This window comes from Pelodiscus sinensis, chromosome 19 (assembly GCF_052426305.1).
Source record: "Pelodiscus sinensis isolate ZL-2025 chromosome 19, ASM5242630v1, whole genome shotgun sequence".
Classification (NCBI taxonomy): domain Eukaryota; kingdom Metazoa; phylum Chordata; order Testudines; family Trionychidae; genus Pelodiscus; species Pelodiscus sinensis.
In genome coordinates, this window is record NC_143070.1 from 21,581,528 (window position 1) to 21,603,698 (window position 22,171).

Here is a 22,171-nt window from a genome sequence, read left to right on the forward strand (position 1 = left end):
ATAGGGGCAGCGGGAGGCGGGGCCCGGCCCTGGCCCTGGCCCTGGCCCTCTGCAGCTCTGGCCGGCAGGTGGGTCTCGGGCGCCCCGCAGGACCAGCAGGTGAGCGGCCCCCTACCCTCGCAGCCCCCACGGACCCCGCCGCCCTTTGCACGGAGCAAGAGCCACGTGGGGCTCCTGAGAGTGACCGGGCAGCGCCCCAGCGCCCTGCGTGGGGAACCCGGAGTCAGCGCCTCCTCTGGGGGGAAGGGGAGTCGTGTCTCTGGCGAAGAGACACCCGCTCCCCCCCCCCCCGCCTCCTCAGGCGGCGCATCGGCGCCCTCCTCCCCGCTCCCCCCCCCCCCCCAGCCTCCTCAGGCGGCGCATCGGCGCCCTCCTCCCCTACTAAAGTCCCCGCTGGAGATGGGGGGAGGGGGAGAATCTGCGCTGAACTAGGCGAGTTTAATGCAGCGTCACAAACAACAGACACCCCGTGTCCTCACCGAGTGCCCCTTGCTTTCAAGGCTGGGACTGTTGAATTGTTAACCTGTGGCCTTTTCTCCCACCAGTCGCTCTGCCGCTAGGCTTGTGAAGGTGCGAGCAAGAGCAAGGTAAAAATAAAAACCCTTGAAAGAAAGGGTTAGACAGCAATCTCCTCCCGTCAGTATCAAGGGCGGGTTCAGTCGGTGGTTTCAGACCCCCCCAGCACTCAGCTGCTCATTCACTCGTTTGGGGAAACGGGGTAGATCAGCCCTCAGCCCGGCCTTTCTCTTTGCTGATCACTGTTTGGCTATGTCTATACTCCCGGCTTCTTGCCCTAGAAATATGCACATGAGGCTAAGCGTGGAATATCACCAAACCTTGTTTGCATACCTAAGGAGCTGCTATTTTTGCAGAAGAGGCTCTTGTGCCAGACAGAGCTGTCTACACTGCCCCTTCTCTCGCAAGAAAAACAGTCTTGAGCAATGCCATTATTCCTGAAAATATTCAGGCTGCATCTACACTGGCATGATTTTGCGCAAATGTTTTTAACTGAAAAGTTTTTCTGTTAAAAGTATTTGTTCAAGAGAGCGTCTATACTGGCATGTGCCTTTGTGCAAAAGATGTGCTTTTGCGCAAAACCATCTGTGTCAGTGTAGACGCTCTCTTGCACAAAAAAGCTCCAATGGCCACTTATAGACTCATAGACTTTAAGGTCAGAAGGGACCATTATGATCATCTAGTCCGACCCCCTGCACAGTGCAGGCAACAGAATCTCACCCACCCCTCCCAGAATAATCCTCTCACCTATATCTCAGATATTGAAGCCTCCAAATACTTTGAAGACCCCAAGATGCAGAGAATCCTCTAGCTGTGATCTTTACCCCATGCTACAGAGGAAGGCGAAAAACCTCCAGAGCCTCTGCCAATCTACCCTGGAGGAAAATTCCTTCCCGACCCCAAATATGGCGATCAGCTAAACCCTGAGCATGTGGGCAAGACTCATCAGCCAGACACCCAGAAAGTTCTTTAATAATTCCTATCATCCCTCCAGTGACCTATTTCCCACTGATAATGAATGGTCAATTAGTTACCAAGGTCATGTTATCTCATCAAACCATCCCCTTCATAAACCCATCTAGTTTAATCTTGAAGCCAGATAGATCTTTTGCCCCCACTACTTCCCTTGGAAGGCCGTTCCAGAACCTCACTCCTCTAATGGTTAGAAACCTTTGTCTAATCTCAAGTCTAAACTTCCTACTAACCAGCTTATATCCATTTGTTCTTGTGTCCACATTGGTATTAAGCTTAAATAATTCCTCTCCCTCCCTGGTATTTATCCCTCTAATATATTTAAAAAGTGCAATCATGTCCCCCCTCAGCCTTCTCTTGGTTAAGGTAAATAAGCCAAGCTCCCTGAGTCTCCTTTCATAAGACAGGTTTTCCATTCCTCGGATCATCCTAGTGGCCCTTCTTTGTACCTGTTCTAGTTTGAATTCATCCTTCTTAAACATGGGAGACCAGAACTGCACACAGTATTCCAAATGGGGTCTCACCAATGCCTTCTATAATGGCACTAACACCTCCTTATCCCTACTGGAAATACCTCGCCTAACACATCCCAAGATCGTATTTGCCTTTTTCACGGCCATGTCACAATGGCGGCTCATAGTCATCCTATAATCAACCAGGACTCCGAGGTCCTTCTCCTCCTCCGTTACTTCCAACTGATGTGTCCCCAGCTTATAACTAAAATTCTTGTTATTAATCCCTAAATGCATAACCTTACACTTCTCGCTATTAAATTTCATCCTATTGCTATCACTCCAATTTACAAGATCATCCAGATCTTCCTGTATGATATCCCGATCTTTTTCTGAATTGGCAATAGCTCTCAACTTTGTGTCATCCACAAATTTTATTAGGACACTTCCACTTTTGGTGCCAAGATCAGCAATAAAAAGATTAAATAAAATTGGAACCAAAACTGATCCCTGAGGAACTCCACTAGTAACCTTCCTCCAACCTGACAGTTCACCTTTCAATATAACCCGCTGTAGTCTCCCCTTTAACCAGTTGCTTATCCACCTCTCAACTTTCATATTAATCCCTATCTTTTCCAATTTAACTAATAATTCCCCATGTGGTACTGTATCAAATGCCTTACTAAAATTGAGGTAGATTAGATCCACTGCATTTCCTTTATCTAAAAAATCTGTTACTTTCTCAAAAAAGGAGATCAGGATGGTTTGGCACGATCTACCTTTTGTAAAACCATGTTGTAATTTGTCCCAATTGCCATTAGCCTCAATGTCTCTAACTACTTTCTCCTTCAAAATTTTTTCCAGGATCTTACATACTACAGATGTCAAACTAACAGGCCTATAGTTCCCCCGGTCGCTTTTTTTCCCTTTCTTAAAAATCGGAACTATATTAGCAATTCTCCAGTCAAATGGTACAACCCCTGAGTTTAGAGATTTATTAAAAAATTGTGCTAATGGACTTGCAAGGTCATGTGCCAGTTCCTTTAATATTCTTGGATGAAGATTATCTGGGCCCCCTGATTTACTCCCATTAAGCTGTTCAAGTTTGGCTTTTACCTCAGATATGGTAATATCTACCTCCATAGCTTTAGTCCCATTTGTTAAGTTACCATTATCCCTAAGCTCTTCATTAGCCTCATTAAAGACTGAAGCAAAATATTGGTTCAAATATTGGGCCATTCCTAGATTATCCTTAACCTCCACGCCATCCTTAGTAATTAGCAGTCCTACTTCTATTTTTGTTTTTTTCCTATTTATATGGCTATAAAACCTTTTACTATTGGTTTTAATTCCCTTTGCAAGGTCCAACTCTACCTGACTTTTAGCCTCTCACTTTGTCCCTACATGCTCTAACGTCAATTAGGTAGTTTTCTTTACTGATCCCTCCCATTTTCCACTCCTTATATGCTTTCTGCTTTTTCTTAATCGCCTCTCTGAGATGCTTGCTCATCCAGCTTGGTCTAACATACCTGCCTATAAATTTTTTCCCTTTTCTTGGGATACAGGTTTCTGACAGCTTCTGCAACTTTAACTTAAAATAATTCCAGGCCTCCTCCACTTTAAGATCCATAATTTCTTTAGTCCAATCAACTTCCCTAACTAATTTCCTTAATTTATTAAAGTTAGCCCTTTTGAAATCAAAAACCCTAGTCTCAGATTTATTTTTGTTTATCCTTCCATTTAATTTGAACTGAATTAGCTCATGATCACGCAAGTCAAGGTTGTCTCCTATAACCATTTCATCTATGAGGTCCTCACTACTCACCAAAACCAAATCTAAAATAGCTTCCCCCCTTGTTGGTTCAGCAACTATTTGATGAAGGAATTCATCAGCTATTACATCTAGGAAAATCTGAGCCCTATTATTATTACTAGCACTTGTTCTCCAGTCTATATCTGGAAAATTGAAATCTCCCATGATTACGCAGTTTCCATGAGTATTTACTTCATTAAAAACATTAAAGAGGTCTCTATCCATATCCAAATTGGATCCTGGTGGTCTATAATACACCCCAAGCACTATCCCAGGGGAGGATCTGATAGTTTTCTTTCCCAATGTGATTTTTGCCCCAACAGACTCTATCTTCTCCATTCCATCACTTTTTATTTCTTTACAGTCTACCTCATCTTTGATATACAATGCGACTCCACCACGTTTACTCTTATTTCTGTCTTTCCTAAACAGCACATATCCTTCAATACCTGTACTCCAGTCATGCCTAGTATTCCACCATGTTTTCTGTTATTCCTATAATATCTGGTTTCACTTCCTGGACCAATAGCTCTAATTCCTCCTTTTTGTTACCTAGGCTCCTCGCATTGGTGTACAAACATCTTAATTTTTGCTGTTTGGCCTCTTTCACATTCTTTACCCAATTTGGCATGGACGTTATGCTTCCAATATGACCTATTAGACTAATATCCACCCCACCCTTCCTCATGTTCATTCTCCTACCCCCAGCTATATCCTTTCTTACTTCGTTTTCCTCCCTCTCAGGCTACGTCTACACTGGCCCCTTTTCTGGAAGGGGCATGTTAATTTCAGCGATCGTAATAGGGAAATCCGTGGGGGATTTAAATTTCCCCTGCGGCATTTAAATAAAAATGTCCGCAGCTTTTTTCCGGCTTTTAGAAAACCCGGAAAAGAGCGTCTACACTGGCCCCGATCCTCCGGAAAAAGCGCCCTTTTCCGGAGGATCTTATTCCTACTTCAAAGTAGGAATAAGATCCTCCGGAAAAGGGCGCTTTTTCCGGAGGATCGGGGCCAGTGTAGACGCTCTTTTCCGGCTTTTAGAAAAGCCGGAAAAAAGCGGCGGACATTTTTATTTAAATGCCGCAGGGGAAATTTAAATCCCCTGCGCATTTCCCTATTATGATCGCTGAAATTAACATGCCCCTTCCGGAAAAGGGGCCACTGTAGACGTAGCCTCTGTGTTAAAATCTGGCGTAGAGATTACCTGAGCATCTCCCAACCGTCTCCCCCAAATTCCTAGTTTAAAGCTCTCTTAATCAGTTGAGCCAGCCTCCATCCTAGAAGTCTATTTCCCTCCCTACTTAGGTGAAGTCCATCCCTAGAGAACAGTCCTTTGTCCATAAATGCTTCCCAGTGACCATACATCCCAAAGCCCTCCTTATAGCACCACTGCCTAAGCCATCTATTGATCATCATAATCCAGTCACATCTTAGTTGCCCTTCTCTAGGAACAGGCAGAATCCCACTAAAAATCACCTGAGCCTCAATTTCCTTGAGCATCCTCCCCAGCCTAGCATAGTTCCCCTTAATTCGTTCCAGCGAGAATCTAGCCGTATCATTTGTTCCTACATGAAGGATAATCAATGGATTCCTTCCTGCTCCCTTAATAATCCTCTTCAACCTCAGTTCCACATCTCGTATCTTAGCACCTGGCAGACAGCACACCCTTCTATGTTCTGGATCAGCTCTGGTTACAGGCCTATCTATTCTTCTCAATAAGGAGTCCCCGGTTACATAGACCTGCCTTTTCCTAGTGACAGTGACATTCTCTAGTCTATCTCTAGCTTCCTCTGGCTGCAAGTCCTTGCCATTCCTATTTTCCCCTGTAATCCTCTTTAACCCATCCTGTATCCTCCTAATGCTCATTATTGGTGTTGTCTCCATTAAGTCTTCCCCTTTATCTATTGGACTAGCCACTCTTCTCTTCTTCCTTACCCTTCTATGTTCATTATCTACCCTTCTTCATTCTCCAGCTCCACATACTTGTTCTTGAGCTTTATTTTTCCTTCACTGACCCATCTTTTCCTCTGCCTGGTTCTCTGAGTCACATGCTTCCACTGTCCATTTTCTTCGCCCAGCAGTCCCCCCTCTGAGGCCCTTGATCCTGCTTCCATCTGCATATCTAAGCTTTCCCCTTCAGCCACGTCACACCTTTGCCCCATCATCTGCTCAAAACCCCTTCTAAACTCAACCAGAGTTTCCACCTGCATCTCCAGTCCTTGGATCTTTTCTTCCATCAGCTCTATCAGACGGCACTTCATGCAAACAAAACTCCTTTCAGGTACCCCCTCCAGAATCATGTACATACCACAGCTACCACATCCAGTCATCCTCCTTGTGTTCTCTGCTACTTGGGCCATGGCCACTAATGCCTCTGTGTTTTATCTACTTTCTCACCAAAATCCTATTAGTCCGGTTAACAGAAAAACAGACCAAAACCCCCCCTCCACAGCAAAAACAAACCCTAATCAAGTTCCAATATTTAAACTCCCTTTACAAACTCCCACTCAAACGCCTTTGTTTGCTTGGCTCCTGTGCCACTGCAGCTATCTGTGCCGCTGCACAACTAGAAGGCTACCTTTATAGGACCCCTAATCAGTGAAGCCCCACCCCCTAATCAGGGCTCAGCTTCTCTCCCAGCACACTGCCCCTACAAACAATACAAATATAAAACCAGATACAAACTTCACCTCCAACAGAACTCCCACTCAAATTCCCCTGTTTACAGCTCTGTTTGCTTGGCTCCTGTGCCGCTGCAGCTATCGAGCTTTCTTGCACAAGAAATTGATGTTACCTGTCTACACTGGCCGCTTGCACAAGAATACTTGCGCAAGAGGACTTAGCCCTGAGCGGGAGCATCAGAGTATTTGCGCAAGCAGCACTGATTTCATACAGTAGAACATCAGTGTTCTTGCACAAATACTTGTGGCCAGTGTAGACAGGTGGCAAGATTTTGCGCAAAAGAGCCTCAGCGTAAGCGGATTTTCTTGCGCAAGAAGGGGCAGTGTAGACAGCTCCTTCTGGTGCAAGAGCCTCTTCTGTAAAAATGGCAACTCGTTAGGTATGCAAATGAGTCTTGGTGATATTCCACGTTTAGCCTCATTTGCATATTTCTCACACAAGAAGCCCAAGTGTAGACATAGCTCTGGTGTGCCACAACCCATCCGTTTTTTGAACGGAGGTCTACCGGCCTCCAGGCTCTGTGGAGTGACCTCTGGTCACTCTCACGGCCTCCCCCAGTCTGACCCAGCAAGCAGGGGCCTTGATCTCCCAGGTTTAGGAGGCATCACTTCTGCCAGGTGGGAGGAATGGGACTAGCTAGTATCCTCTCTGTTTGCTGTGCAATTGTATGCAAAGATCCACCGAATCTGGAAGCCCAAATGCTGCCAGGTGGGTGCTGTTTATATAGCTCAGGGAAGGCTACTCTCTCCTCCTGGCGTTCCCTGGCCTGAGGGAGCTGCAGGGAACTAGTTGAATTCAGCGGGGTGCAGAATGGGCCCCTACAGACCCCGAAGGGATCCTTTTAAAAAAGGAGCTAAGAGTATAGTTAGGAAGAACTCATGAAGGCTCTTTCTCCCTGCTTTGCACCACCGCTGCCCCCTTTGCAAAATGTTCCCTCTATATAAAATTCCTCCAGGAATCATGCACGGGGTCCCAAAAGGGGACTGGGAATTCAGCACTAGGGCACCCTATGTCCTTTGCAGCTCTGTTGCCAAGGTGGTCCATTTCCAGGGGTTTCCAGACAGCTAGTGTCCCGAGTGTGTAGTCATGTTGGGGATGGGTGATGGCGGGAGTGTCTCAAACTTGCAAGCTGGGTGTCAAACTGGACTCTCTCTGGTTTGCCATCGGTGCATGCCCTGCGGGAATGGTAAAGACTCGTAGAGACACTGTCATGGACACTGAACAAGGGTCTTCATTAGGCTAAGAGAAACAGAGTTCTCCCCAGTTAGGGTTGCCAGCTGGACAGCCCGGTATTTTCGTCTCCTGTCCGGTAAAAAAAAATCAGAAAATACTGGACACCTAAAATGTCCTGTACTTTCTGATTTTTTCCCAGCCAGGAGGCAAAAATCCTGGACTGTCCAGCTCAATACAGAGGCAGCCTGACAACCCTAGTGCTTACTGAGTTCTGCAGGGGAGCTGTCCAGCCCCACGCAGGGAGGCAAGATGGTGGGCGGCCATCAGCAGCCTGTTAGGGCCAAAATGCCTCACCACATAGGTTTTAAAGGGGCCATGCTGTGGGTTTTTTTTTTTTTCCTCCACAAATTTTTCCTGGGGTGTTTTTTGTTTTGCTTTGTTTTGTTGTTTGGTATTTTTTCTGAAACCATCTGGCAACCCTACACCCCAGCACCAGTCCTAGGCAAGTGCATGGAAACATTTTATCTGCAGCCCCTGCAAACCCACATGCTGCGTCTAGACTGGCAAGTTCTGCTTTTGCGGAAAAACTTGCCAGCTGTCTACACTGGCCGCTTGAATTTCTGCAAGAACACTGATGATCTCATGTAAGATTGTCAGTGTTCTTGCGGAAATGCTATGCTGCTCCCATTCGGGCAAAACCCCTCTTGCACAAATGCTTTTGCGCAAGAGGGCCAGTGTAGACAACGCAGTATTGTTTTGCGCAAAACAGCCCCAATCGCGAAAATGGTGATCGGGGCTTTATTGTGCAAAACCGCATCTAGATTGGCACAGACGCTTTTCCACAAAAAGTGCTTTTGCGGAAAAGTGTCCATGCCAATCTAGACGCTCTTTTCCGCAAATGCTTTTAACAGAAAAACTTTTCCATTAAAAGCATTTGTGGAAAATCATGCCAGTCTAGACATAGCCACAGTGGCCAGGCCTGGCTTCAGGGCCCAGAGAATCCCTGTTGGGCTTCTGTGTCTGCTTAAAGCTGCCTGGCTCACACTCTCAAGCAGGGGCAGGGAACCTATGGCCCAGGGGCCAGACATGGCCCCTGGCCTGCCTGGAACTGACCCCTGAAGCTCAGGGAACCCTCCAATATTGGGAAGTCTGCCCTGGATTTCTATCCCCCCTGCTCCCCAGGGCCTGGCCACTCAAAATCTATTAGGCTGGACCCCCTCCCCCCCCCCCCCCCCCCCGTCGGTGTGTGGTGAATGTGGAGAGTTAGGGGCCACATCAGTGAGAGAATTTTTTCCATCTTGGATGCATTTGTGCAGCCCCTGACCCAAAAAAGCCCCACCCCCCTGCAGTTTATTTGTGAAGGGAAGATGACGCATGAAATTGCAGAGGAGGCAAAATCTATGCAGGGGCCAAACTGACCGGGTGAGGGAGATCCCACAACTGGCTTCAGGGTCATGAGAGGGGCCAAAGGGCAAAATTGACACAGGCAGCAGGGTTAAGAACAGGATCTGGGCCCTTCCAGAAAAAGATACCCCCGGGGTGGGGGTGGGGGTGACAGCGGGGCAGGATTCACAGTGTTTGTAAACATACAGGAGAGAGGACAGAGGATTTTTCCTCCTTCCAGGATGGGGGTTGGCAGCACCCGCTGCCGAGGGCTGTGTGGGTGTTCAGTGGCTGGAGAAGGCGCCTCTTTCCTATTTGACAGATGGGGCGCTGCTCCAGGGGGTGAGATTCAGTGGCTGGGGGCTGCCTGGGAGAGCTGTTGTTTTGCCTCCTGCTCAGCACTCAGCAGACATCCTGTGTTAAAGGGACAGGGATGGATTTAAGCCCAGGTGCAGGGTCCTGGCTTGTTCTTAAAAATTAGTGAATTGTCCTGTATTTTCTGTCTCCCTCCCCATCAGTGCTGGCAGGTCCTGCTGCTGCCAGATCCCTGCTCTCCAGCTGCCCGCCGGCCACCAGGAAGTGGGGACCAGTGGCTGCTCCCCCCAGCTCATCCATCCATGCAGCCTCTGTTGTGTGTTAGTATCAGCCAGCAGGGCCACCCCTCCACACACACACCATCCCGTTCCCATCCAGTACTGACTGTGCTACCAGCAGCAAGGGCTGGACCATGCGAGCAGGTGCCAGGCAGCAGCTAGTGACTTGTTCCCTCTGCTGCCCCCCATTGGCCTTTTGCATCCTCCATCTCTTGCTGTCCTCACCCTGCTCTGTCCCTTCATGCCCCGTAGCCCCCCCCCCCACCCTTCTGCATCTACCCTTGTGTGGTGCGGCCTGTGCAGGTGCTGCCCCAGGGAGATGTGATTCCAGGACCCAGGAAAGGAGTGTGTCCTCCCTTCTTGCCAGACTGGGTTCAGAAGAGAGCACCAGGGTCAGCTCTAGGGATGTAATAGTCTAGTTGATTAGTCAATTAAGCGATAAACAAAGGCTTATAGGTTAATGCTATAGACTACACGCACCCCCTTTTCCCCCCAACAATTGCCAATACATTTTTTAGCAGGATGGCCAGCAGTCCAGCTCAGTCCTGGATTGAAATGGGTCTGGGACCAACCCCTGCTGTGTCTCTGCATTTAAAGTGTATTATCACCTGGTGGGCAGGCAGCCCAGCTCAGTTCCAGCTCATACCGGGTCTGGGAGTTTACACCCTGCCCCTAGGCAGAGGCTGCTGCCACCCCACATTACTGTCTCTTTATCAGAGGTAGCAGCACAGGGTGACAGGTAGCTGGTCCACGAGGGGAGCTGGTTTTTAAACTGGGTCCCACCTGGCACCCTGCACGGATACAGAGACAGCAGCACGGAGTGGCAAGGGGCTCCTTAGGAGTGAGGCTGGAGCACACTGGTTGCCGGCCCCGCCCCCAGGGACTATAGAATAGTCGACTAACCGTTAAGAATTCATGAGGTGACTCGACTATTCAATTAACCAACATTTAACATCCCTAGTCAGCTTTGCCAGACATTCAGTCATGTGAGAGAGGTGTAGGTGGGGTGTCTCTCTCGCCCTTTTGAACCCTAAAACCTTAAAGATAAGAAGACTCCAACTACACAGTCATTATGCTTAACAGGGATTTGATGTTAATTAGAACCTTTGTGATGCTCAGCTCTGATGGATTGCCACTGAGCTCACTTGAAGACGAGTTGTTTTACCAGGTATCCAGAATCCAACATAGGGAAATATGGTCACCCTCAGCCCGGTGCTTTTTCACATCACCAGCCACTTAGGTAGATTTTGCTTCCTGAATGTTAACTACAGGCCAGGTGATTAAATACGAAAGCAGTGAGATACTTTTCAAAATAATTTTGTACTTGCAAACTTATTACCAAAATCTGTACAGGCAGTCCCCGAGTTACGCAGATCCGACTTATGTCGGATCCGTAGTTACGAACGGGGCTTTTCTTGCCCCGAAGGACGCGAGCGGTGGGATGCCCAGATGTGCCGCGGTCCTGCCGCCCACATCCTCCGGGGCAAGAAAAGCTGCTCTGCATCTCCCTGGTCTGCTGGGAGGGGGGGGCCCAGCAGACCAGGGAGACGTGGAGCAAAGCCTCAGAGGACGCGGGCAGTGGGACAGCCCAGACGCGCCGCGGCTGTCCCGCTGCCGGCGTCCTCCGTGGCTTTGCTCTGCGTCTCCCTGGTCTGCTGGCCCCCCTCCCCCCCCCCCCCGCGGAGCAGACCAGGGAGACGCGGAGCAAAGCCGCGGAGGATGCGGGCGGGACCATGGTGAGTCTCGGCTGTTCCGCCACCTGCGTCTCCCTGGTCTGCTGGGGGGGGGTGCAGCTAGTATGCCCCCCCCCAGCAGACCAGGCTTTTCTCTCTGATAATGCCTGGAGTAGAGCAGCTGGGGCGCTGCTGGGTTGGTCCTGCAGTGCCGCTCCTTGGCGCTACTGGACCAACCCAGCAGCACCCCAGCTGCTCTGCCTCAGGCGTCCCCAAGTCAGCCGCTGCTGAAACTGACCGGCGGCTGACTACAGGAAGCCCGAGGCAGAGTTGCTCTGCCCCGGGCTTCCTGGAATCAGCCGCTGATCAGTTTCAGCAGCGGCTGACTTGGGGACACCTGGGGTAGAGCTGCTGGGGTGCTGCCGGGTTGGTCCCTGCAGCGCTGAGTTGCAGCGCTGCGGGGACTTACCCGACAGCGCCCCAGCTGCTCTGTCCGAGGTGTCCAGATTCAGCCGCTGTTGAAACTGATCAGCGGCTGATTCCAGGAAGCCCAGGGCAGAGCAACTCTGCCTCGGGCTTCCTGTAGTCAGCCGCTGGTCAGTTTCAGCAGCGGCTGAATCTGGACGCCAGTTCCGACTTACATACAAATTCAACTTAAGAACAAACCTACAGTCCCTATCTTGTACGTAACCCGGGGACTGCCTGTATTTCTGTAAATAATTCCCCATCCTGCAACCACTGAAGTACCCACTTTACTTCTCTATTATTTTATTGTATGAACAAATATTTGACATTTTACTGGTATATTTCTACTTCTGATCACATATTTTGGTGTCACAGTTTCTTTGGCTGTGTCTACACTGGCATGAATTTCCGGAAATGCTTAAAACGGAATACTATTCCGTTTTCAGTTTTTCTGGAAAAGGAGCGTCTACATTGGCAGGCTGCTTTTCCGGAAAAGCCCTTTTTCCGGAAAAGCGTCTGTTGCCAGTGTAGACGCGCTTTTCCGGAAAAGAGCCCCGATCGCCATTTTCGCGATCGGGGCTTTTTTCCGGAAAAGACTACTGGGCTGTCTACACTGGCCCTTTTCCGGAACAGTATTCCGGAATAAGGACTTATGCCCGAGCGGGAGCAGAATAGTTTTTCCGGAATAGCGGCTGATTTTGTACAGTAGAGCATCGTTGCTTTTCTGGAAATTCAAGGGCCAGTGTAGATAACTCACAGCTTATTCCGGAAAAGCGGCTGATTTTCCAGAATAAGTGGCCCAGTGTAGACACAGCCATGGTGTGCTACATTTATTATTATAATACATTCCAATGAGGTTTTTCACTGTGACAGTCCTACAGTTCTGTATTGCCAAATCTAGGTTTTTAAAATGAATTCTCTCTTATTTTTAAGGGTCCAGAGTAGAGATGTAAGGGGCTAGCCAAGTTATCATCTAACTGACAAGTATATGCTCATGGGCTAGTAAAGTCAATACTCAACTAGTCGCTTCCCTCCCACTTTCCAGCTCAGCACTGGGCAACTTTGTAAAAAACTTTCTGTAGGGAAACAGAGCGTTGTGCCTGGGTAGCTGAGCTAAGTGTAATGGCTTGTGCCACAGAAGGGGTCAGGCTGCATGGCTAACATTCCCATGGATATTGTGAATCTATGAAATTTAGGGTCTCATCCTGCAAACACTCACCACACGTGCTTAATAATAAACATTTGACTGGTATTAACTTCACTTCATCTCTGTTGTGGGGAGGGGCTATAAAGTCTCTGTTGGTTTAGTCTTTATGAGATGGCCTGAGTCTGTGCTACAAATATATGGAGGAAAATAAGATATTTTAGCTTCAGGAACTTAAGTTTAGACACCAGTATCCATGTTCAGGCAGCATAACTAGAGTCTTCTTTCTTGAAAACACTAGCCACTCAGATCTGAATCCCAGTGTTCCAGGCGCAGTAATGTAACTCAAGCCAGGTACTGAGAGAAATGAATGTGGATTTGGGAGCTAACTTGTATGTGGTGTTTATGGAATAGCTTGATTCAGCATTTGCCCACAATGGCAGAGTCTAGCACGTATATCAACAGGGTCAGACTCTGGGCAGAATGGGGGTGTGCAAAGGGTTAAAGCCCCTTCTGACATGTCTCCAATTGCCCTTCTCCCTCTGCCAGGCTGCAGAACATCCATGTCTGTCTCCAGCTCAGACCTTAGCCTGCAGAGCCAGGGAGAGGAAATGACCATGGTGGAGCCGCTGACCTTTGAGGAGGTGGCTGTGTATTTCTCTGAGGAGGAATGGGCTTTTCTGGACCCAGGCCAGATAGCCCTCTACAGGGATGTGATGCAGGAGAATTATGAGGCTGTGAGATGGCTGGGTAAGGATTCCTGTCCCCTTGGGTATCAGAAGATGGGTGGGATCTAGAGCAGCTGGGTTGGGTTATGTTCAGGGTCCCACATTGCCTCTGCTCCCAATGTCAGGACTACCTGCCCCAATAATCCTGGCTCCTGTGTGACAGACTGTCCCCTCCATGAGGAAGCAGGTTCAGGGACATAATGATGCTGCTCTTCCTATAGCCAGGGTCTCCATGTGCTTCCCACCATCTTGCCCTTGTTGTCCTTTGGCCAGAGGTCTTAATGGAACTGCCCAGGCCAGCGATGTGAGTGGAAGGGCCCAGGCAGGAACGGCTGATACAAGAGTTGTGGGGCTGGGTGCAGTTACTGTTAGTGCCTGTAGGGTCCCCTTGTGCCAGTGGGCTGAGCCCCTGGAAGGAAGGCGCCGACTCAGAGTCCTTTCCTGCCTCTGGTAGATTCTGTGCAGCCGAGAGGGGCACGAAATGGCAGGCTAAAGTGGCCACAAGAGGAAGGCTGGGAAACCACATAAAGGCTGCTGCTGGCAGAGTAGAACCGAGGTTGCAGTGGGGGATCTGAACTACAGGAACACCTACAAGCACCGGAGAAGAAGCACAGCTCATCTCCACCTTGGTCAGCCACAGGAACAGCCCAACATTGCCCTGCCCAGCTGCAGGAACAGCCCGACACTGCCCTGGTTGGCCGCGGGAGCGACAGCTGTTGAGTGCAATTAGGAGGTCCGGCCCACCCAAGCACAGTCAGTCAGGATCAGGAGTGTGGAGCATAGGCAGGGCCTGAAACAGCCAGCCAAGGGTTCATTTTGCTGCTCATACAACTTCCTCTGCCTCCTTCTGGCCCCAGTAGAGTATCTGAGCCAAAGAGCAGGGCGAGCTGAGCCCCCCAGCCAGGAGCTTTGTGGACAGAGCCCTTGGGGAGCTAGAGCTCTGTTGGGTCCTTCCTCTCCAAGTCTTAGTGACCTACCATGTGGCAGCTGCAATCTGAGCCCTGGGGCCTCAGTGTCAGACGTGCCAGCCCTCACTAGAGCTCCCCTTCTGAGCAGTCTGTTCCTGTCCTGCCCTGGGATAGAGGAGATACTCTCCTTCACAGCCCATTCTGAGTTGTACACTAGAGAGTACAGCAGTGTTCTTGAGTCCTCTAGGGAATAAGTTGGGCCATTCCTAAAGTAGGGGGATGCACCTTTACTGCAGGTGAGTGTGCCCTTGGATCTTGTACAAGCCAGAGCCCAGTCTCTGCAAGGTGGGGAAGGAGTCTCTCGGGGTGGGTGACTCAGATCTTGGTTCTGCAAGCAGTAATGGCACAGACCTTAATGAACAAGATCAACTCTTGTTTAATTCCACCGCGAGCAGGATTTCCAGTCTCCACACCTCATATGATCTCCTGGGTGGAGCAAGGGGATGCATTGTGGATCCCAGCTCTCCAGGGTTGTGAGAATGGGAAGATCATGACTGACACCCACACAGGTGAGCAATCAGCTAAACTTATTCAGAAGCTAATTTCTGTGTCCTCAGCATTTTCATTAAGTCTCACTGACCCTTCAGCCTGTCTTCAACTCCAGTTAAAGGGTGCTGGGTGGGAGACGGCTGGTTTCTCTCCTTTGGGAAAGGGTTATCGGGAAGGAGGGTAAACTTAGCTCATTGTTATTATACCTTTCTAGCCATTCTTTCTGTGTGTTCCTCCTTTTCTATTTCTCTTTTAGAATTTCCTTTCAGCTCAGCACAGGGAATGATTTCTGACTGGATTCTCTCTGTATCCCAACAGGTGATGGGACGTTGAGTGAGAACCACAAGAAGAGTTTTCTGCAGGAAGGACTGGAGCAAATGGTTCCACGTGGAATGTTATTGGGAAGATCTGAAGGGCATGTTTCTCAGAGTCCTGAGCAAGGAAAGGCCTGTAAGAGTCAGCGTAGCCCACAAAGACGGCAGGGAAACCATCCAGGAGAGGGTCAGGGTAAATCCAGTCACAGAAGCAGGTTGAACAAAAACAAAGAAACTGTGCAACAGAAAATCCCCCATCAACAGTCACCCTGCGCTTGCAGTCACTGTGCAACTCTTATTAAACATGGAAGAGCCCACACAGGGGAGAAACCCTTTAGCTGCTCTGACTGCGGGAAAACCTTCAGTGAGAGTTCAGGCCTTGTTGCACATAGAAGAACCCACACAGGGGAGAAACCTTTTAGCTGCTCTGACTGTGGGAAGAGCTTCAGTCAGAAGTCACACCTTGTTAGACATGGGAGAAGTCACACAGGGGAGAAACCCTTCAGCTGCTCTGACTGTGGGAAAAGCTTCAGTCAGAAGTCACACCTTGTTAGACATGGGAGAACCCACACAGGGGAGAAACCCTTCACCTGCTCTGACTGTGGTAAAAGCTTCAGTCAGAGGTCACAGCTTCCTAGACATAGGAGAACCCACACAGGGGAGAAACCTTATACTAGTGGTGGGCAAAAGTCTCTCAAAGGGCAGAATCCAGCCCGTCTAGGGTTTTGATCTTGCCTATAAGGGAGTACTAGGCCCCACCCTCTAGCAGACATATGATGCAAGGGAAGGAGCTCAATCCTGCTCCTCTTCCCACTGTGCAGCCATTGGAGAAGAGGCAGTGCTGGGGCTGCAGCTTCACCACATGACCTGGGGCTGGTCCCGGAGGCTGGAGGCACTGCTGCTACTGCACCTCTGGCCTCCAAGGCCGGCTCATGGCCACAGAGTCTTCTGTTTCTGGGGTCATGTAGCTATTGCAGGGGTGCCTCTGGGGCTGGTTCTGGGCTGCATGGCTGTGGCAGAGGCAACTCTGGCATGGACCATGTGGCTGCAGCAGCGATGCCTCTGGCTTCCAGAGCTGACCCACCACTGCACGACTGTGGCAGTGTTTATGAGGGTTAGCCAGCAGCCTGGGGATTAAGGAGTTAACTACACCTAGCCAGGTGGAGTGACCAGTAGGAATGTAGGTAGGACTTTCAAACTGGGACAAAGGAATTTGGGTTTTTTCCTTTTCTCTCTCTGAGAGAGTCCTCTGCAGCTACAGGGAGGGACAAGCATGTCTCTCTCTTTAAGAAACAATGCTTCACTTTCTGTAAGTAGGGTAAGGTTTAGGTAGTTTCGTTAGGCTTTATTGTTTTAAGGGTTGGGTATGGGACCTGATATCAGGCACTGCTTAAGAGATGTTTGGCTTTTCTTTTTAACTAAGTTCTAGCCCATGGTGTAATTCCTCTATGGGTATATTTTGTTACCTTTCCATCTGATCCTTATGCTTGCAACAGGAATATTGTTGTAATAATAAAGGTTTTCTCTTTTCTTTTTAATAACCTGGCATTGGTTACTTGTGTATCCTGATTTTTATAATAGGGGTGAGATTTCCCAAATGATCTTTCCCCTAATCTCGTTATTAATATTTGGGTGGTGGCAGCAGAAGTTTTATTCCCAAAATCAAGGTTTTTTAGATTTTGGGGGAAGTTTTATACCAAAGCCTGATAGATAAGGCTTTGGGGTGCACTTGCTGGCCCCCACTTCTGCATTTATCATGCCAGAGTGGGGAAGGAGCCATGACAGTGTCTCTAGCCTGCGGTGTCCTCCGGGGCAACTGGGAAAGTGTGGTTTCAGATGTTGCTGTAAGGGGGTACGAAGCCAGGTACTATTCTTCCTTCATCTGAAGACCCCGCCCCCAATTCCAATCCCCTCACTTCCCTCCCCCCAACACCCAGCATCCCCAGCTTGCTCTGACACCCTCCCTTGTTCTTACACCCTCTCTCCTGGCCACACACTGCACCCTCTCTTGTTCCTGCTCCATCTGGCCAGACACCCTATTCCCAGCCTGCTTCTGCAACCCAGCTCCCTCCAAGATCCTGCATCCCTTCCCTTTCCTACTTGTTGGCAGCCCTACCTCACACAATGTACCCCTCATTTTTGTCCCTACCCCTGAGCCTAAGAAGATCCATAAAGTCCACTAACTCTGGAACCCCAGAAAAGTAAATCTGGTCTATAGAAAGTCCTGAACCTCAGTGCCCCCCCTTCCCTCACTCTATGAGGCTGGGGCCTCAGAGGAGTGAGGTGTCTCAGTTGAGATCACATCAATGAGCACTGGAAAGTTTTGGAGGATTTTTTTGGTTTCTCACTTGTGTGGTCCCCAACTGATTTTTCTGTGGCTCAGTGACCTCCCAATCAAAAAATGGTTCTCCATCCTTACCTTAAATAAAGAAAACATTGAAACCTTTTGTGTTGGACATAATGTTTTACTCTCTTTAAAACTAGCAGAAATATCCAGTGTCGCCCAGGGAAAATATAGTAAAAGGTGTGATGAATGAACTGTCAATGACATTAACATAGCATATTTTATTGGAAATACTTTTCTCTCATATATTACTTGAAAAATTAACATACTAGTGATGTGCTTACAAAATGACAAATCCCACAGGGTCTCTTTTCTCAAACCCCACAAATCAGGAAGGCCCATTTTCCCTTAAGGGCTCTTTGCCTGTAACCTCCTTGCCAGAAGCCTTGAGAAATGGAAGGGATGTCTCCTGGGCTCTGCAGCAGCAGCAAATCACTGCTCCCCAAGTAGCCACTCCCCAAGTGCCTTCAGTGCACGCTATATGGGGGAGCCTGAATTGACTTCCTAGCAGTAGCTGGACTGGTTACATTGATCAGACAAAGCAAAACACCTTGGCTACACCTAGACTGGCATGATTGTCCGGAAATGCTTTTAATAGAAAAGTTTTCAGTTAAAAGCATTTTTGGAAAAGAGAGTCTAGATTGGCATGGACACTTTTCCGCAAAAGCACTTTTTGCGGAAAAGCGTCCGTGCCCATCTAGACGCGCTTTTCCGCAAAAAAGCCCCGATCGCCATTTTCGCGATCAGGGCTTTTTTGTGGAAAACAAATCTCAGCTGTCTACACTGGCCCTTTTGCATAAAATTTTTGCACAAAAGGACTTTTGCCTGAACGGAAGCAGTATAGTATTTCCGCAAGAAGCACTGATTTCTTACAGTAGGTAGTCAGTGCTTCTGCGGAAATTCAAGCGGCCAGTGTAGACAGCTGGCAAGTTTTTCCGGAAAAGGGCTGATTTTCCAGAAAAAGTTGCCAATCTAGACACAGCCCTTCAGACCAGGTGCAATTAGTGATATCTAGGTGATCAGAACATGCAGCACCTGAATGTACCTGCTCTAATGAGAACAGGCTGTTCTGAGTGTATTGTGTCCTCCTCTGGCTCCACAGTGTTCAAAACCTTGTCCACCTCCTCTTTGTACTGTGAGCTGAATCCTGCAAAGTGCATAATGCCTGTGAGCACTTGCTGATAGCGCACACAGCCCAGGAGGGGTTCAGTCAGAGCCCAGCTGCATGAAGATGTTGAACGGCTGTGATAGCTGGAGGATTCTCCCAGCCACAATTAGCAAGGCTAGACCCCAGCCAGCATCAGCCACATTTGGGTCTGTCCTGAAGACCTGCTGGTGCCCTAGTATAGGGGAGTTTGCTGATTCTCTGCCCCACTGTAGCCTCTCCCCCATGGGCTTTCCCTTGATGGTTCTGCAGGTGCCCACATGCTTTATCTTCTAGGCTCTTGTAGTTCCAATTTATGTGACATGCTTAACAGAAGAGTCCAGCAAATTCCTATGATTGGGCGCTACTAAAAGCTAATTATCAGTGGGTCCAATTGGAGCTCTGGGGGAACCGATTTCCAGATATAACCAATTCATTTATTGAAGTTAGGAAATCAGTAGTATCCATTCAAAATTTGGTGTTTCTAGCTCTTATCATTTCGAAGATCTTTCTGAATTATCAGTGGGCCCATTTGGGACTCTGGGGGAACCGATTTTGAGATATAACCATTCTAGTTATTTAATTTTGGAAATCAGTAGTTTTGGTGTTTCTAGCTCTTACCATTTCGGAGATCTTTTGGGACAAAGAAACAAACAAACTTTCAGAAATATTTATAAGATAAGATTACAGGTGATATAAAAAGAAAAGGCAAGAGATGGCTTACAACGTCCCTTTGGCTTGCTAAGGACTCCAACTCAGCAAAGGATGGACTCCTGGGCCAGGTCCAAAAGGCACCTCTGTACAGATCCAGGTCCTTCGGGAAATCTAAAGGGTGTTGGCAACATTAAACAATATATAGCCTGTGCACAAAATTCTAGATGCTACAACTAATTATGAGCAAGGAAGAAAAAACCCAAAACAAACATATGCCCGTTTGAGAAGACTCACACAGACAGGCTTGTTTACCTCTAAGCTTATCTCAACTATGCGATGAGCTCAGCCATCTCTCTAACGAGCTAGCTAGCTGGGAATTTTCCTTGCTAACAGCAGGCCAAAGCCTGTTTTCTAGTTTGCAGACAAGAGAACTGGGATGATTCACTAACTCCTCTAAATACAATGGTCTTCCAGTTTTCTAACCACAACACAAACTCCTCAGGTGAACTCACTGGTAAATATAAGCCTTTCAGCAAGTCCCTGGACTCTAAAAGGCAGATGTTCAGGGACAGGCAAAAAGTCACAGGAGTTACCAGAGGGAAAGAGAAGTAGCAGAGTTAAGTCTTGTGCCTCTCATGCTGGGCACCACCTAGACTGAGCAGTTATTTCTCATCCCACTGGATCCAGCATCCTAAATGTACTGACCTAGAACAATGTTTTCTCATCTCCTGCCCCTTCGTACCTCTCCTCTACTTATGCTACATTAGCAACAGCTTCATCATACAGACTTACTGGGAGGGGACCCTTGAAGAATTCCACTAGGGTATGAACAATTTCCTCCCCACCATCAGCCTCAGCCTGGGCCCATCCACACAAGAGATCCCCTTCCTGCACACAACAGTGCCAATCGCTGACGGCCACATGAACACCAGCATATACTGGAAATCTACTGTCCCCTCGTCTTACCTACATGCCTCCTGCTTCCATCCAGGACACATCACACAACCCATTATTTGCAGCTCGGCCCTAAGATCCGATTGGCTCTGCTCCCATCCCCCAAACAGACACACCCACCAGCTCTGTATCAAACTCTCTTAACACTGAAACACCCCCCCCCCCCTTGGGGACAGGAGGAAACAGCCTGTCAGAGCCAGAATAGCACCCAGAAGCCACCTGCCGCAAGACAGGCTTGACACAGAAAATAACAGAACCCCACTGGTCATCCCCTCCATCCCCCCCAGCTCAAACCCCTCCCACACACCATTGGCACCTGGCTACCTAGCCTGGAACATGGCCACTCCCTCGCACAGGCCTTGGGAGACAGGCTAGTCCCTGCCCACAGAGAGCCCCCAACCTAAGCACATGTTTACCAGCAGCTGCACATTGCAGCAGAGCCGCCCAGCCCATCAACAGGGCAATCGACAGGGCAAGGATGCTGCAGCAGAGTGCTGTGTGTTGTGTCACACATGATATCACAATGCTCTTGTGCCTGCAGACACACCCCTAGGCATGTCCCCCTGAGGCTGGAACAGGTAACAATATGGAGCCAAATTGACCAAATCAGGTGGGAAGGTCATGGGAACAGAAGTGGCACTTATAGACTGTGCCACCTTGTACCGGGGAGTGTGGGAGTATCTGTCACAAAGGGATTTACAAACTAGAATTCATGGGTCCTTACAGCTGCCCTGCTGGGGGTCTGGGCAGAGAGCTGGAGAGGATGCCTGGGCTGTGTTGGCCACATGTCTGTGGGCAGTACCCTCTGTGAGCTGTGTGCTTGGGTGGCTATTTGGGAGAGATTCAAACTCCTCCCAGCTGATTAGCTGGGGTTTCTTTCTCTTGGTGGTGCACATTTCTCAGTGCAAATGATACAAATATTCTGTACATGGATGGAAAAGCTTAGCGGGAATATTGTCTGTGGCTGTCTAGCAGGCCAAGCGAGGGCTGTTCACTGTGAGCTGTGCCAGGGAGTCTGCATCAGTGCAGTTGGGCCTCCTGAGCTGGGCCTGCCCCTGGGTTTGTTGGGATCCCCAACAGGGTGTCTCTTCTGCAGCATGGTGCTTGTTCTGCGGGCTCACTCCTATCCCTGTGATGGATGCCAGGCAGGGACCATGGCTGGGGGCCTGGACTCAGGACCCTTCCCCAGATATAAATATCTCCCCCATCTGACACTTCTCCAGATCCCAGAGCCACCCTTCTGCCTGGCTGGTGCCTCCCCTTGGCCTCACAGGTGGGGAATTAGCTCAAGCTGCAGATCACTCCCTTTGCATGTGGAATTGATTCCTGCAAGTCTATCTTTTTGGGAGAGGAAGAGGGAGGCAGCTTCTCCAGCCCATACTGCTCCTGTCACACCCTGGGGAACCTAGGAGCACAACTGAGCCAGGGGTCTCTGGGCAAGTGGCAGGGGCTGAGAGTTTGCTTGAGACCCCAGGGACCCAACATGAGGCATCATTCCAGGCATCTCTCTGACAGGAGCAGAAGGGGATTGACAGGCGATAGGGGGAGAATGTCTCAGGGGTGGTGAAGCTTGTTGTCCTGGTTAGGGGTGTGGCCAAAACACAGTCCTTATTGTGTGCAGGATTTGAACCAGCAGAGGACACCCTATTGGGTTTGACCACTTGACCATCACAACTGTGAGCTCAACAGTGCCCTAGGGCCAGGGAAACT

At 49.0% G+C, this 22,171-nt stretch overlaps 1 protein-coding gene across 1 annotated transcript; it reads left to right on the forward strand.

Annotated features, from left to right (window-relative positions):
* The first annotated feature begins 23 nt into the window (after nt 1-23).
* On the forward strand, nt 24-16,910 carry LOC106732270 (zinc finger protein 75A-like). The gene is made up of 4 exons (XM_075912645.2): nt 24-99; nt 13,416-13,616; nt 14,958-15,071; nt 15,370-16,910. Exons 2-4 carry the CDS (start codon nt 13,430-13,432, stop codon nt 16,092-16,094), a joined length of 1,026 nt encoding a protein of 341 aa, XP_075768760.2. The 5' UTR covers nt 24-99; nt 13,416-13,429; the 3' UTR covers nt 16,095-16,910.
* Nucleotides 16,911-22,171: the final 5,261 nt, after the last annotated feature.

Bases quoted from the DNA above. Each gene is read 5' to 3' on its own strand.
- LOC106732270 (XM_075912645.2), top strand. From the start codon at position 13,430: ATGTCTGTCTCCAGCTCAGACCTTAGCCTGCAGAGCCAGGGAGAGGAA. The intron at 13,617-14,957 runs GTAAGGATTCCT...CACCGCGAGCAG, and splicing joins TGAGGCTGTGAGATGGCTGG to GATTTCCAGTCTCCACACCT. The intron at 15,072-15,369 runs GTGAGCAATCAG...GTATCCCAACAG, and splicing joins CATGACTGACACCCACACAG to GTGATGGGACGTTGAGTGAG.